We start from the raw sequence: 14,558 nt of genomic DNA, 5'->3' as shown, positions 1-14,558 counted from the left end.
CATAACTCTGCATCAGACTGTCCTACAAACTTAATAATGGCCTCTACTAACTCAGACTAGCCAGCAGCCAATCACTGATGACCTTTTACTAGCCACTCCCTAGCAACCACTTACAACACCCTAGCAACTGTTTTATAAACTATGACTAGCTGTTCTAACCAATGCTAGTAGTTTTAACATGCTACTGACATGCTAATCTTGCTACAAACATGCTAATGACATGCTAGTCATGCTAGCACATGCTAAGCCATGCTAACAACATGTTAATTCATGCTAACAACATGCTAATTCGTGCAAGAATCATGCTAGTAACATGCTAATTCATGCTAGTAACATGCTAATTCATGCTAGAATCATGCTTGTAACATGCTAATTCATGCTAGAATCATGCCAACAACATGCTAATTAATGCTAGAATCATGCAAACAACATGCAAATTCATGCTAGAATCCAGCTAGTAACATGCTAATTCATGCTAGTAACATGCTAATTCATGCTAGAATCATGCTTGTAACATGCTAATTCATGCTAGAATCATGCCAACAACATGCTAATTCATGCTGGAATCATGCTAACAACATGCTAATTCATGTTAAAATCATGCTAATCATGCTAGTAACATGCTAATTCTTGCTAAAATCATGCAAATCATGCTAGTAACATGCTAATTCATGCTAGAATCATGCTAGTAACATGCTAATTCATGCTAGAATCATGCCAACAACATGCTAATTCATGCTAGAATCATGCTAATTCATGTTAGAATCATGCTAACAACATGCTAATTCATGTTAGAATCAAGCTAGTAACATGCTAATTCATGCTAACAACATGCTAATTCATGTTAAAATCATGCTAATCATGTTAGTAACATGCTAATTCTTGTTAAAATCTTGCAAATCATGCTAGTAACATGCTAATTCATGCTAAAATCATGCTAACAACATGCTAATTCATGTTAAAATCATGCTAATCATGCTAGTAACATGCTAATTCTTGTTAAAATCATGCAAATCATGCTAGTAACATGCTAATTCATGCTAGAATCATGCTAGTAACATGCTAATTCATGCCAGAATCATGCTAATAACTAATAAGGTGAGTGCGGCTGTCAATCAATATTGGTGGGCGGGGGGACCGCACTCCTATGTCAAGTTGCGGTCGCTCTGAAAACTGCTCCAATTGGTCCACCATTTTTATGTTGTTAAATTGAAAAAAAAAAGACTGTGTGTGTTTATATCACCCCAATATGACTGTCTATACACTATACTTACACACATGTCTGTCCAAACAGCCTGAAAAGTAGATTTTTCACCATAGGTGCCCTTTAAGCTGGAGCACAGAGGTGGACTTCTGAAAGAGTGATTTCTGTTGAAACCTATGCGCAGTTTTGTTTATTTAGTGTGTATTTGCGACTTGTTTTTAAAGGGGACCTACAAGATGTAAAATGCATCTCTGATGTCTCTGGAGTGTGTATGTGAAGTTTCAGCTCAACATAGCACACAGATAATGTGTTATAAATCTCTGACACTGACCTTTTTAGGTTTGATCCTAATTGTTGTGTTTTGGTGACTGTCGCTTTAAATTCAAATCAGATTGTGCTCTTTACAAGAGAGGGCGGGGCTACAAATACCTGTGTGTCAGTTTAGAGCCAGATTCAAAAGCAAGACTAACGTCCAGTGCTAATGAGGGAGAGATGGCCCTCTTTAAACTCTCCTTCAGTGGATATTTCTGGCATGTTCAATCGTTCGCTGGAGGTCGTACCGCAGGGTTTGGTGTTGCAGGGTTTGACCTGGTTCTTCTCTCCTGCACATTTGCTGCCTCCATTTTTGGGTGGAGGACTGGAGCAGGAGCGGGTCCTGATGGAGCGACCGCCACCACAGCCTTTATCACAGCGAGACCACGAGCTCCAGCGAGACCAGCCTCCGTCCACTGTACACACACACACACACACACACACACACACACACACACACACACACACACACACACACACACACACACACACACACACACACACACACACACACACACAAATTATGGAAATTTGTGAACAATGCAAGTTGCAGACTAGTTCTGATCTCAAATCAGCCTGATTTGTGCTACAGTGATATGGGGAAAATGGACAATATGTGTGTGTGTGTGTGTGTGTGTGTGTGTGTGTGTTTCTCACCACGGCAGGCTCTGATGTTACAAAAGCGTGTCTCTGTATTTCCGCTCAGGATATCCGGACACCAGGATCCGTTGAGTCCCGGAGCGATGAAGGTGCGGATACGCTGCTGCTGCCCGACACCACAGGAGCGAGAACACACACTCCAGTCACTCCACGCCATCCAGGAGCAGTTCCTCTGAGCGCAGTCTAAGCCCTGACACACACCTGCATCTGCATCAAACACACACACACACTTATATAGAGCACTGTACGCACAACACCACAGCTAGAAGCTTAAAGGTCTAGTTTAAGCTCTATGTCTAGTTTAATCTTGATGAAAATGATTCCATGATTTATTGACCCTGAATTGAGGATCTGATTTTGAGCTGAAACTTTAAAGACACAACCTGGAGACACCAAAGACTTCTTACATCTTGTATAATGGGTAAAATAGGATCCTTTTAAAGGTTAAGAATGAGTATTACCGGGACACTGAGGCAGGTTGCAGACTCTCTCCTGTCCAGTTTCTCCAGAGCAGAGCTCAACAACGCACTCCCTCTGACGAAACTTCACACCAGGAGAACCTGGATCCGCACAGCTTCTGGAGCATGAGCTCCACGCCGACCACTGAGAGAATCCAGCATCCTCATCTAAATACACACACGCAGATGATATGCATTTAAATTAATAAAAAAAATAAACAAATGAACTGATAAATAATTAATTAAATGTGTTGTAATAATAATAATAATAAATAAATAATAATTATAGTAATAATAATAATAATAATAATAAATAACTACAATAAAAAATAATAATAAACAACAACAACAACAATAAAAAATAATAATAATATAATAAACAACAATAATACTTATAATAATAATAAACAAATACAACAACAATAATAAATAATAATAATAATAACAAATAATAGTAATAATAATAATAATAATAATAAACACTGATATTATTATTATTATTAATAACAATAATTACAAAAATAATCATATTAATAAAAACAACAACAACAATAATAATAATAATAATAATAATAATAATTACAATAATAATAATAATATTAATAAAAACAACAACAACAACAACAACAACAACAACAATAATAATATAATAATAATAATAATAATAATAATAATAATAATAATAATAATAATAATAATAATAATGATAATTACAACAACAACAATAATATTATTATTAATAATAGCATTTTATTATTTTAATAAAAAATATTTGTTATATATTATATTACAATTAATTAATAAAAATTATGAAATATTTACATAATGGCATGCATTATTGTAATAATGGTGTGTATGATTAATATAATTTTGCCTATCTTTATTGTTGTTAATAATAACAATAAATAACTTAACATTTTAAAAATAGGTAAATAAAAACCAATAATGTTAGAAAATATATTAAATTGTTTATATTAATAATATACATTAATGATATTGTGTGTGCAATAATAATAATATGTATAATCAAAAAACTAATATTTTTATTATTGTTAAATAATTATAATTAGGTATAAAAATAATTTAGTTTTTGTTATTACTTGAATGAATAAATGAATGAATGAATGAATGAATGAATGAATGAATGAATGAATGAATGAATGAATGAATGAATGAATTAATGAATGAATGAATGAATAAACATCCAATCATTACCTGGTAAAGATGGCTCCTCCGTTGGAACTGTTACACCTGTAAATTAAAGAACTTCTGAATTACACTAGCCAACAAACAAGATCAAAGCATAACATAATGTACGTCCTCCTCTACGTGTGAGTGAATGCAGCATTACGTGGGCAGTCTGGGGTCTGGCAGTAGGCCGTGTCCAGCAGCGGACCCTCACAGTCTCGGCCCCCGTGAGCAGGTCTAGGCTCCTCACAGCTCCGGCTACGGCTCCTCTGACCCAGACCTCCACAGCTAAGAGAGCAGGAGCTCCAGGGGCCCCAGGCGGACAGGCCTCCGTCACGGGGACACGGCAGCAGAGTGCAGTTCCACACACCATGCTCACAGGAGCTGCAGGACATGAAAAAGAAATAAAAGAAAGAAAGAAAAATTAGAAAAAAAAGAAAGAGAAAAAGGAAAGAACATAAGGAAAGAAAGTGAGTGGTAATCTTGTGGCACCATGAGCTGCACTCCAGCATGAGCTCCTCTCCGGACATCAGCTCTGAGCCTAGTGTGATGTTGTGGATGTCAAAGGTCACATCAGGGGTCTCCAACACACTTTGTAGAGAGGTCAAGAGGTCAGAGTCCACCACACACGGACATTCCTGCAGACACAACACAACATTACAACAACAACCATAACACAGACAACACACAATAAATAAAACAAATTTGAAAAACTCCTTGCTCTGTTACACATCATTGGGAAAACATTTGAAAAGAAAGCAGTGTTCTACGTGAAATCTCCAGAATGAGTGTGTATTATAATATACAGAGTGTGTGTCGTGAGCTCACAGAGACGCAGGATCCGTTGTGCTGGAAGGTGTTTGGTGGACAGTGGCAGCCTTCATCACAGCCCTCTGAATAACAGCCCTCCAGACCACTGACCTGAGAACAGCTGAACGGACAGCCCTCGCCATGCTCACACTCACGGTACAGACGCCCGGGAGGACAGCCCACCTCTGAACACACACACAAGCCCAGATGAATTACAGACAAATCCGTCATTAAACACACACATTTACAGATGAATTGTTTTATTAATTTATTTAATATTTATTTAATATTTAATTTAATTTAATTTAATTTAATTTAATTTAATTTAATTTAATTTAATTTAATTTAATTTAATTTAATTTAATTTAATTTAATTTAATTTAGCATTAAGCCCCATTTACAAAATATTAACGGTCCTAAACGTTTTCTTTCTTTCTCTTTCTTTTGGTTTATTTGTTTGTATTAAATAAATTACATAAACTATCTTTATACTTTACTTTTTGCACCATTTACCTGTCTTGAATTTAATTGTTTTGTTTATTTATCCATTTATTCATTGCATCAAGCAAACGGGATCATGTTCCATCCTAACTGACTGTGCTTTTTTTGTTTATTGATTTATTTAGCACTTATTTTAAAATAGTTTTTTGCAGAATGTATTCATATGTGACCTTGGATTATCATGCATCTTACAGTATATTGTATACTTGTATATTGCATTGGTACTGTATATTATATAACCGGTAAAAATGATTATTTTTATTTTATTTAAAAAATCATTGGAATATTAAGTAATGATTATCTTCAATAAAGGCATTTTAATTTCATTTAATAAAAAAAAATATTAATAATATGCATTTCTGAGAACTTAAGTTGAACAAATTAAAACCTGATTTTCTCATTATTTAGATTTTGTTTGCACCCTGAGATTTAAGATTTTCTAATAGATGTATCTCAGTCAAATTTTGTCCCATCCTAATAAACATACCTTCATAGAAAACTTAATTAGCTTTTAGATAATTTCCAAAAATTGATAAGATTTGAATTTCAAAAATTTACACTTTCATAACAAAATGGTCTTCACCATTCTCTGATCACACTGTACCTTTGTGTTCTTAAAGAATCTCAATACCTTTTGACATTACATAAGGCAAGGCAAGTTTATTTATATAGCACATTTCATACACATGCTTTACATAAACAGGAATAAAAGAGAAAAGTATAAGAAAATAAAAACAAATAATAAAAATGATAAAATAGGTTATAAAATAATGAGAAAGAAAAGAAAAACCTAATAGTGCACTAATAATCAGTATATTAATTACAAGTTATTGTAGTGGTGATTATAATGAAATATGTATGTTGACGTACCCAGACACACTTGTGTGTTACAGGTCTTGCTCTGCCGTCTCTTTCCTAAACATGGAGGTGTGGAACAGGAACGACTGCGGCTCTGAGAGCCTCCACCACAGCTGACGGTGCAGGCAGACCACCTGGACCACTGCAGCCACGGGCCAGAGTCTACAACAACAACAAGGTTTAAAATTAATAACACCAAATTTCCTACTTCTTTTTCTTCTCATTCTTGGACAAATCTAACATTATTTGCTTAAAAAATTGGATATTATACAAAATACCCAAATACCAACATATAAAATATATATATATACAGTTGAAGTCAAAATTATTAGCCCCCTTGAATTTTTTTCATCCTTTTTACAATATTTCCCAAATGATGTTTAACAGAGCAAAGAAATTTTCACAGTATGTCTGATAATATATTTTATTTTAGAAAAAGTCTTATTTGTTTTATTTCAGCTGGAAGAAAAGTAGTTTAACTTTTAAACACTATTTTAGGGACAAAATTATTAGCCACTTCAAGCTAAATTTTTCCTTGATAATCTACAGAACAAACCATCGTTATACAGTAACTTGCCTAATTACCCTAACCTGCCTAGTTACCCTAATTAACCTAGTTAACAAGCGGTCTAATAATTCAGGGGAGCTAATAATTCTGTCTTCAACTGCATGTATACATATATATATATATATATATATATATATATATATATATATATATATATATATATATATATATATATAATATTTAAAGTGAACCTTTTGAAAAGTTATATATTGAAAAGGTTATATATATATGTATAGTTAATGTAACACTCAGAAATAAAGGTTCAAAAGCTGTCACTAGGGAGGTACCTTTACTTTTTTTTTTTCACTTTAAGCTATTCTGAGGTATGCATTTGTACTTTTTAGGTGTAATTATGTACTTTTAAGGTACAAATGTGTATTATAAAGACATAAAAGTGTACTTTTTAAAGGTAACGCCCCAGTCACACCTTTATTTCTGAGAGTGCAGGAATTTGCAAAACAACCCAATTTTTTTTAATGAACCAATTTCACATTTTCCTAATTATAAACTCTTAATTTACTTTTAAAAAATGTATAATTCCGCAACATATATTTCCATAACAAAAAAATATTTTTTTTTTGCTTTCTTAAATTGATTTATTCAGAACTGTTGAAATTATTTTTCCCAGAGATGGGTTGCGGCTGGAAGGGCATCCGCTGCATAAAAACTTGCTGGATAAGTTGGTGGTTCATTCCTCTGGGACTAAGCCGACAAGAAAATGAATGCATGAATGTTGAACTTATTCACAGCATTTAAAGCAAGTAGATTATGCAATTAAATTGCAAAAAGCAAAAAAAATCCTTTGCATTATTTTTCAGCAGAAGAGTAATGTAATTACAGTAACTCGTTACACTGAAACACTGTATGTAAGTATGGGGTGGCGGGTCTGACCTGTGCAGTTGTGTGTGTTGCAGTGTTTCTGCTGTCGCTCTGATCCTGCACACTGTCTCCCGCCGCTCTGAGGGGTGGGGTTATCACACTGACGATCCCTCAACTTAACCCCGCCTCCACACTGGGCGGAGCAATCAGACCAGGCACCCCATTGGCTCCATCCACCATCAACATGGCAACCAGGAACTGAATCACACTGCAGGACTCCTGCTTCACATGTACTGGACAGAAAATATTGAACAGACTTGTTAGACTAGTCAAAATCTTGGACATTGCTACTTGGACATTTTTTTCCTCTCACATATTGTAGTGATACTATGTCAGACTTCAATATTACTTCCTTACTTGCTTTACTTTATTGTCATTCACATGAACATGTACACAGAACAAAAATTCGTAGCATTGGCTCAGCAGTTTCAATAAAAATAACCCTAAACAATACATAAATAAATAATATAATATAACAAAACTTTCTATGACTATAAGTCATAGTATTCTGTCAAATACTATCACTTTCATAGATTTTTTTGTTCCTGTAAATGACGAGGAATTTTGTTTAGGGCTGCACAATATTTTGTTTTAGCAACGATATCGCAATCTGCAAATCTTCAATAGTCACATCACAGGATCTGCAATGCCATGTTGGGATTAATTAAACTTGACCTCATCTAATAGGTTCTAATAATGGGAAAGTTTTTCACTTTAGTGTATTATTAAGGCCTGTGACTGAAAGATTTCAAGCGAATTTGCAAGAAATTCTAAAGCTTGTGGTTTTAAAGGGTCACAAATACCAAAACACATGTTTTGAGCTGTTGACAGTTGTATATGTGTCCCACACTGCTAAAAACACTATTAGGACACATACATCTCACTAAAATGTGTAAATTGGTAGTTTTTCGAGCAAATTTGTACTTCCGGTATTAAAGCGAATTTTTGAAGCTGCGTCACGCCCATGAGATCTTAGCATGTATTCCAGCATGTAGACTGGACTTCTGTACCTGGGAGTACCGTATTACGTCTCCGAGTGTGCTGCATTAGTTTACGAGGAAGGCTTGGTTCAAACCAATCAGCGCGCTCTATTGTGCAACTTCATTAATATTCATTATTGTTACAGTGTAGGCGACAGAGACGCCATGTTGTGTTGGCAAAACAAGCATGCAGTGTTGCTTTTATAATTTGCTGCAGTGAGGTTTTGTTTTCATTTTCTCTCTATGAGAGTGTAGCTGGACTCACGTGTGGATTACAGTGCACGCGACACATAACAACAATAACTTACGTGTCTAAGGAACATTGTTTACCCGAGAGCTTTTCTCATCTGGAATGGTGAGATCCAGATTTGCTGCTCGTCTCCTCTTAATCAAGACGCGGTTCTAGTTGCTGTGGATTGTCCTGTCTCTACAGATTTGGTGAGCGACCAGTGCTCTTTGTTTATTCAGTTTGTTCGTATCGAACTAACTATTACGCCGAGTGTAAACATGTTACCACCAAAACCAAACTATTACCGTCGTGTAGGATTTTCACTGCATTTTGTGACGGATATAACACAAGCGGCTTTCTGATGCTACCTGCCGAGTGCATCTAAGTTTCAGAGAAATGCGGAAGGTTTTTTTCTCTCATTTGCCGTGCGGTAACAAACATTGCATGAAAAATACACGCTTAGAGCAGCTCCTCGAATCAAATATCTCGTTTGTCACGAGGGGCACGAATGAAACTCCTGAATGAAAGAGCCAAACTGCAGTTAAAGTCCACCATTTAATAATTTGGCAAATAATTTGATTACTGATGTCCATGTAAACACAGTCACTTTCTCCCCTGTGTGTGTGTGTGTGTGTGTGTGTGTGTGTTTTGACTCTGAAACTCAGCGCGTGCCCAAATCGACACTCCCACGTCATCCCTCTTTTGCTCCTCTGACACTCCCCCCTAAACAGAGCTGGACACGCCCACTTTTCTGACTTTTTCCAAAGTAGAGGTGTGAAAACACCCTGCTGAAACAAGCGGGTTTCATAGCCCTTTAACAAGGATTAATTGCTTATTTACAGTATACAATAAAGACTATATGTAACCCCGCTGGTCCTACACCACACAACCCGCTCCGAGGTGGGACCGAACCAGTGACCTTCCGCATGGGAGTCGGTTGCTCTAACAAGGATGGCCTCTAGCGTCTGTCGCTAGAGCACCGTCAGAGATCAGAGGAGTGAGGTTTACCTGCACAGCACTTCACTAGCTGGCCTCCGCTACATATACAGTGTTCATTTACATTTGATTATTGTGTTTCTGAACCTCAATGCTGTCAGACTCCACTGACAACATGACGTGCTGTTTATTTCAATTTTATCTTTGATCTGTTTTTATATGTGCTTTATTTTATTTAGTTTATTTTTGTATATCCACTTCCCTAAAATTATATTAATTCTTTCCAAATATTTACTCATCATCATCATTATATCGCATTATATACCGCAGAAACACAAACTTTTGCAATGTCAGTGTGCGTGTAAGCTGGCTGTACCAGTTGTGGCAGTGGCTGCTGATGGTTTCTCCTGGTTCTGTGATCTGCCAGTCTGATGCGTCGCTCCATGACCAGGAGACATTGCCCGAGTCTGATACTGATGAGAAAACAGAATTTCAGGCTGTAAAACTCTTTAAACAGGCCTCTATTAATTTATATACTTCATTTTGGAGTAAATCTTAAAAAATAAATGAATAAATAAAAATGTTAAAAAAAAAATAAATGTTCAACCTTAAAAGGAAAACTGTGTACACTACATGAGAGAATCCTAGATTTCCATTTTGTTTAATGTAAACATGTTTGACAGACGTGCGTGACACAGTTACACCCCTAATATTAAACTAACAGTAAAGCTCCGCCAATTATTCTCTTTATTCGCTATTTCCACCGGGGGTTACTCATCCCGAGGCCCCCGGAGATTATGTAGTGCCACTGAAGCGATCCAAGACCTGTGAAGAGATGATCCCAAGGTTTCCACATTCCTGGACCAGGCCGTAGCAGCTGCTGTGGTGGTCATGGAGGAGTAGAGAGCCCGAGACTGATTCCTGTTAGCAGGGCCGGAGCAAGCTGAACTGCCGCCCTAGACGTGGATAAAACTGAGGGCGCGGGTGGTGAGGGTAGTGTCGCGGACACCGCTCTCTCTATTCTGCCGCCCTAGACGCGGATATAACTGAGGGCGTGGGTGGTGAGGGTAGTTTCGGGGATGCCGCTCTCTCTATTCTGTCACCCTAGACGCGGATATAACTGAGGGCGCGGGTGGTAAGGGTAGTGTCTGGGACGCCACTCTCTCTATTTTGCCGCGCTAGACGAGGATATAACTGAGAGCGTAGGTGGTAAGGGTAGTGTCGGGGAAGCCGCTTTCTCTATTCTTCCTCCCTAGACGTGGATATAACTGAGGGCGTGGGTGGTGAGGGTAGTGTCGGGGATGCCGCTCTCTCTATTCTGCCGCCCTAGACGTGGATATAACTGAGGACGCGGGTGGTGAGGGTAGTTTCGGGGACGCCGCTCCGCTCTATTCTGTCACCCTAGACGCGGATATAACTGAGGGCGCGGGTGGTGAGGGTAGTGTCTGGGACGCCACTCTCTCTATTTTGCCGCCCTAGACGTGGATATAACTGAGGGCGCGGTTGGTGCGGGTAGTGTCAGGGATGCCGCTCTCTCTATTCTTCCGCCCTAGACGAGGATATAATTGAGGGCGCAGGTGGTGAGGGTAGTGTCAGGGACGCCGCTCTTTCTATTCTGATGCACTAGACGTGGATATACCTGAGGGCGCGGTTGGTGCGGGTAGTGTCAGGGATGCCGCTCTCTCTATTCTTCCGCCCTAGACGAGGATATAATTGAGGGCGCAGGTGGTGAGGGTAGTGTCAGGGACGCCGCTCTTTCTATTCTGATGCACTAGACGTGGATATACCTGAGGGCGCGGTTGGTGCGGGTAGTGTCGGGGACGCCGCTCTTTCTATTCTGCCACCCTAGACGTGGATATAACTGAGGGCACGGGTGGTGAGGGTAGTGTCGGGGATGCCGCTCTTTCTATTCTGCCTCCCTAGACGAGGAAATAACTGAGGGCGCGGTTGGTGCGGGTAGTATCGGGGACGCCGTTCTCTCTATTCTGCCTCCCTAGACGCGGGTATAACTGAGGGTGCGGGTGGTGAGGGTAGTGTCGGGGACGGCGCTCTTTCTATTCTGATGCACTAGACGTGGATATAACTGAAGCGCGGGTGGCGAGGGTAGTTTCGGGGATGCCGCCCTCTCTATTCTGCCACCCTAGGTGGCCACCTAGGTCTCCTTTAAGGACGCGCCGGCCCTGCCTGTGAGTCTTTGCTGATGTCCAGCGTTCTCCAGCCTCCGACGTCTAGACTGCAGCTCTCCACAAGATGTTTTGATGTATGAGAAATGGTCGTGCCCAACTGCGCTAGCTTTCTCTCGAGGCTTTTTTTCCTTCACTTTCACCTAAGTTTATTTACCTCGCCGCTGTTGCCACTGGCCTGCATGGTTCAGGACTTGTAGAGCTGCGCATCGATGGATTACTCTTCAGCGTTTGGACCCTCAGCAGTAAACATTAAACTCTGAAAACTGGACTGACACTGTGTTTCAATCCACTAAAATCTTCTATGTGAAGCTGCTTTGACTCAATCCACACTGTAAAAGCGCTAGAGAAATAAAGATCAATTTAATCAAATTGAAAAGTCTCCTGACCTGCGCTGATGCTGGTGTTGTGGTATTTACAGCGGCACATCTCTGGCTCCACACACACTCCGTCTTGCAGCAGTGTGTGTCCTGGACATCCACAGCTAAGGCTGCAGGATTCTGGATCGTCCACACACTCCGTATCTCCGTGAAGATCGGAGCAGGAGCGAGGACACGGTTTCCCACACACCCACTCCTGCTGGCCCCCTCCACAGTCTACAACAACACACAAAACGATGACAACAGATGTACACTGTATTTAAACTTAAAATAACTAAGATGAAACCACAAACTAAAATGAAAGGAGATGAGATAGACGCTTTAATAAAGTGCAATATTTAAAGGGACAGTTCTGGAGACAATCCAAAACAAATATTGCTTAAGGGGGCTAATAACATTGTCCTTAAACAGATTTAAAACAATTTAAAATGCTTTTATTCTAGCCAAAATAAAACAAATTAGACTTTCTCCACAAGAAAAAATATTATTGGAAATACTGTGAAAAATTCCTGAATCATTCCAGGAGGGTGAATAAGTTTGCCTTCAGCTATGCGTGATGTCTATGTGTAGATGTTCAGTGAAGTGTATTTGTGTATTAAGTGTTGTGTAGACTGAGCTGACCTGAGCAGACGGTGGTGTTATCATGACACGCGCGACTCTGCAGACTCTCCCCCATGCAGGGCAGACCTCCAAAGCGCGCTGGAGGACTGTGACACTGCCTCTGTCTGACTGAGACACCCGCGCATGCGTCACACTCTGACCACGAGCTCCAGGAGCCCCACGAACCGTCAACTACACACAAAAACACACACGCATGCACAAAAACATATTCAGAGAGGCATACACATACAGAGAAACGCACACACACATGCGCGTACACACACAGAGACACACACATGCATGCACACACAGAGACACACACACACATACAGAACACACGCACACACATACGGAGAAACATATGGACACATACAGACACACACAAATAGAGAAACACCCACAAACACACAAACAGACAGACAGACAGACAGACACACAAACACACACACACGTGCACGCACACACACACACACACAAATACAGAAACAACCACAAACACACATACATACAGACAGATAGACACACACACGCACACACACACACACACGTGCGCACAGCAACACACACACACACACACACACACACACACACACACACACACACAAACACACACACACACAAATACAGAAACACCCACAAACACACACATTCAGAGAGACACACACACACAAATACAGACACACAAACACATACAAACACCCACATATACACATAAACAGACACTCACACATGCACGCACACATATACACATAAACAGACACTCACACATGCACGCACACATAGACATGCACGTGCATGCATATTGAGAAGCACACACATTGAGACACACACACATACAGAACACACAAATACAGAGACACACACACATACAGAACACACACATATACAGAGAGACACACGCACACAAATACAGAGACACAAACACAGACATCCACATATACACACATACAGACACCCACACACGTACGCGTACACACACACAAAGACACGCACATGAACGCATAAAGAGACACACATGTGCGCACCCACGTAGACACACACACACATACACAGACACAGAAACACACAGAGACATGCACACACACGGTTAAAGGGGGTTATTTATTATATACTAGATTTTGAGTACAGTAATTTTATATACTACATAATTGTATAATAAAAATAGTTAAAATATTAAATAGAAATAAAATAGTTCATTAAACAATCATTTTATTTTAGTTTGTATTCTTTTTTTGGCAGATTTGCTAAAATGCGTCCCTAAATACATATTTTTCATATTAATTTTTGACTTAAATAATTCTGATTATACCTATACATGTGTGTGATGGTTATATACTGTTAATAATAAATAAATAAATAAATGAATAAATAAATAAATAAATAAATAAATAAATAAATAAATAAATAAATAAATAAATAAATAAATAAATAAATAAATAAATAAATGAAATAATAAAATGTATAGTATGGTTCTAATGCTTTTATCTGATGAGTACAGTATCTCACCGGGACAGTAGGAGATGGATGGGCAGGGCTGTCTCTGGATCTGGACCCCCAGCCCGGCGTGCTCCTCCTGCTGGTCTGCACAGGGAGCTCCTCCAGACATGGGTTCGGGACAGGAGCAGCTCCTGTAGCGTGACACCCACTCCAGCCCACAGGTCTTAGAGCAGGGTGTCCAGGCAGACCACTGACACCAGTCTCCATCCACTGAGGACACATATTTAAATATTTATACATTCATTTAAATTAGGTTGAACTAAGGATGTCAGTTGTTTAATCAAACATTGTTTTTGACAATATTTCACAATTAAA

General features: G+C 38.9%; 1 protein-coding gene across 1 annotated transcript in view; it reads right to left on the bottom strand.

Annotated features, from left to right (window-relative positions):
- sspo (SCO-spondin) overlaps positions 1-14,558 on the bottom strand; it is a 188,449-nt gene that overhangs the window by 47,056 nt on the left and 126,835 nt on the right. Inside the window, exons 74-86 of the mRNA XM_073941181.1 lie at positions 14,253-14,453; positions 12,768-12,938; positions 12,156-12,362; positions 9,960-10,056; positions 7,451-7,671; positions 6,004-6,153; positions 4,651-4,817; positions 4,315-4,460; positions 3,986-4,206; positions 3,850-3,885; positions 2,638-2,802; positions 2,174-2,383; positions 1,765-1,932 (exon numbers count right to left, since the gene is read on the bottom strand). Of these exons, the coding sequence (XP_073797282.1) occupies positions 1,765-1,932; positions 2,174-2,383; positions 2,638-2,802; positions 3,850-3,885; positions 3,986-4,206; positions 4,315-4,460; positions 4,651-4,817; positions 6,004-6,153; positions 7,451-7,671; positions 9,960-10,056; positions 12,156-12,362; positions 12,768-12,938; positions 14,253-14,453 (2,160 nt within the window). The remainder of the gene's footprint in view (positions 1-1,764; positions 1,933-2,173; positions 2,384-2,637; positions 2,803-3,849; positions 3,886-3,985; positions 4,207-4,314; positions 4,461-4,650; positions 4,818-6,003; positions 6,154-7,450; positions 7,672-9,959; positions 10,057-12,155; positions 12,363-12,767; positions 12,939-14,252; positions 14,454-14,558) is intronic.

The sequence above is a fragment of the Danio rerio genome, chromosome 24 (genome assembly GCF_049306965.1).
Source record: "Danio rerio strain Tuebingen ecotype United States chromosome 24, GRCz12tu, whole genome shotgun sequence".
Taxonomy (NCBI): Eukaryota; Metazoa; Chordata; class Actinopteri; order Cypriniformes; family Danionidae; genus Danio; species Danio rerio.
Note: the sequence above shows the minus strand (reverse complement) of the source record. Positions and strands in the feature narration are given on the sequence as shown.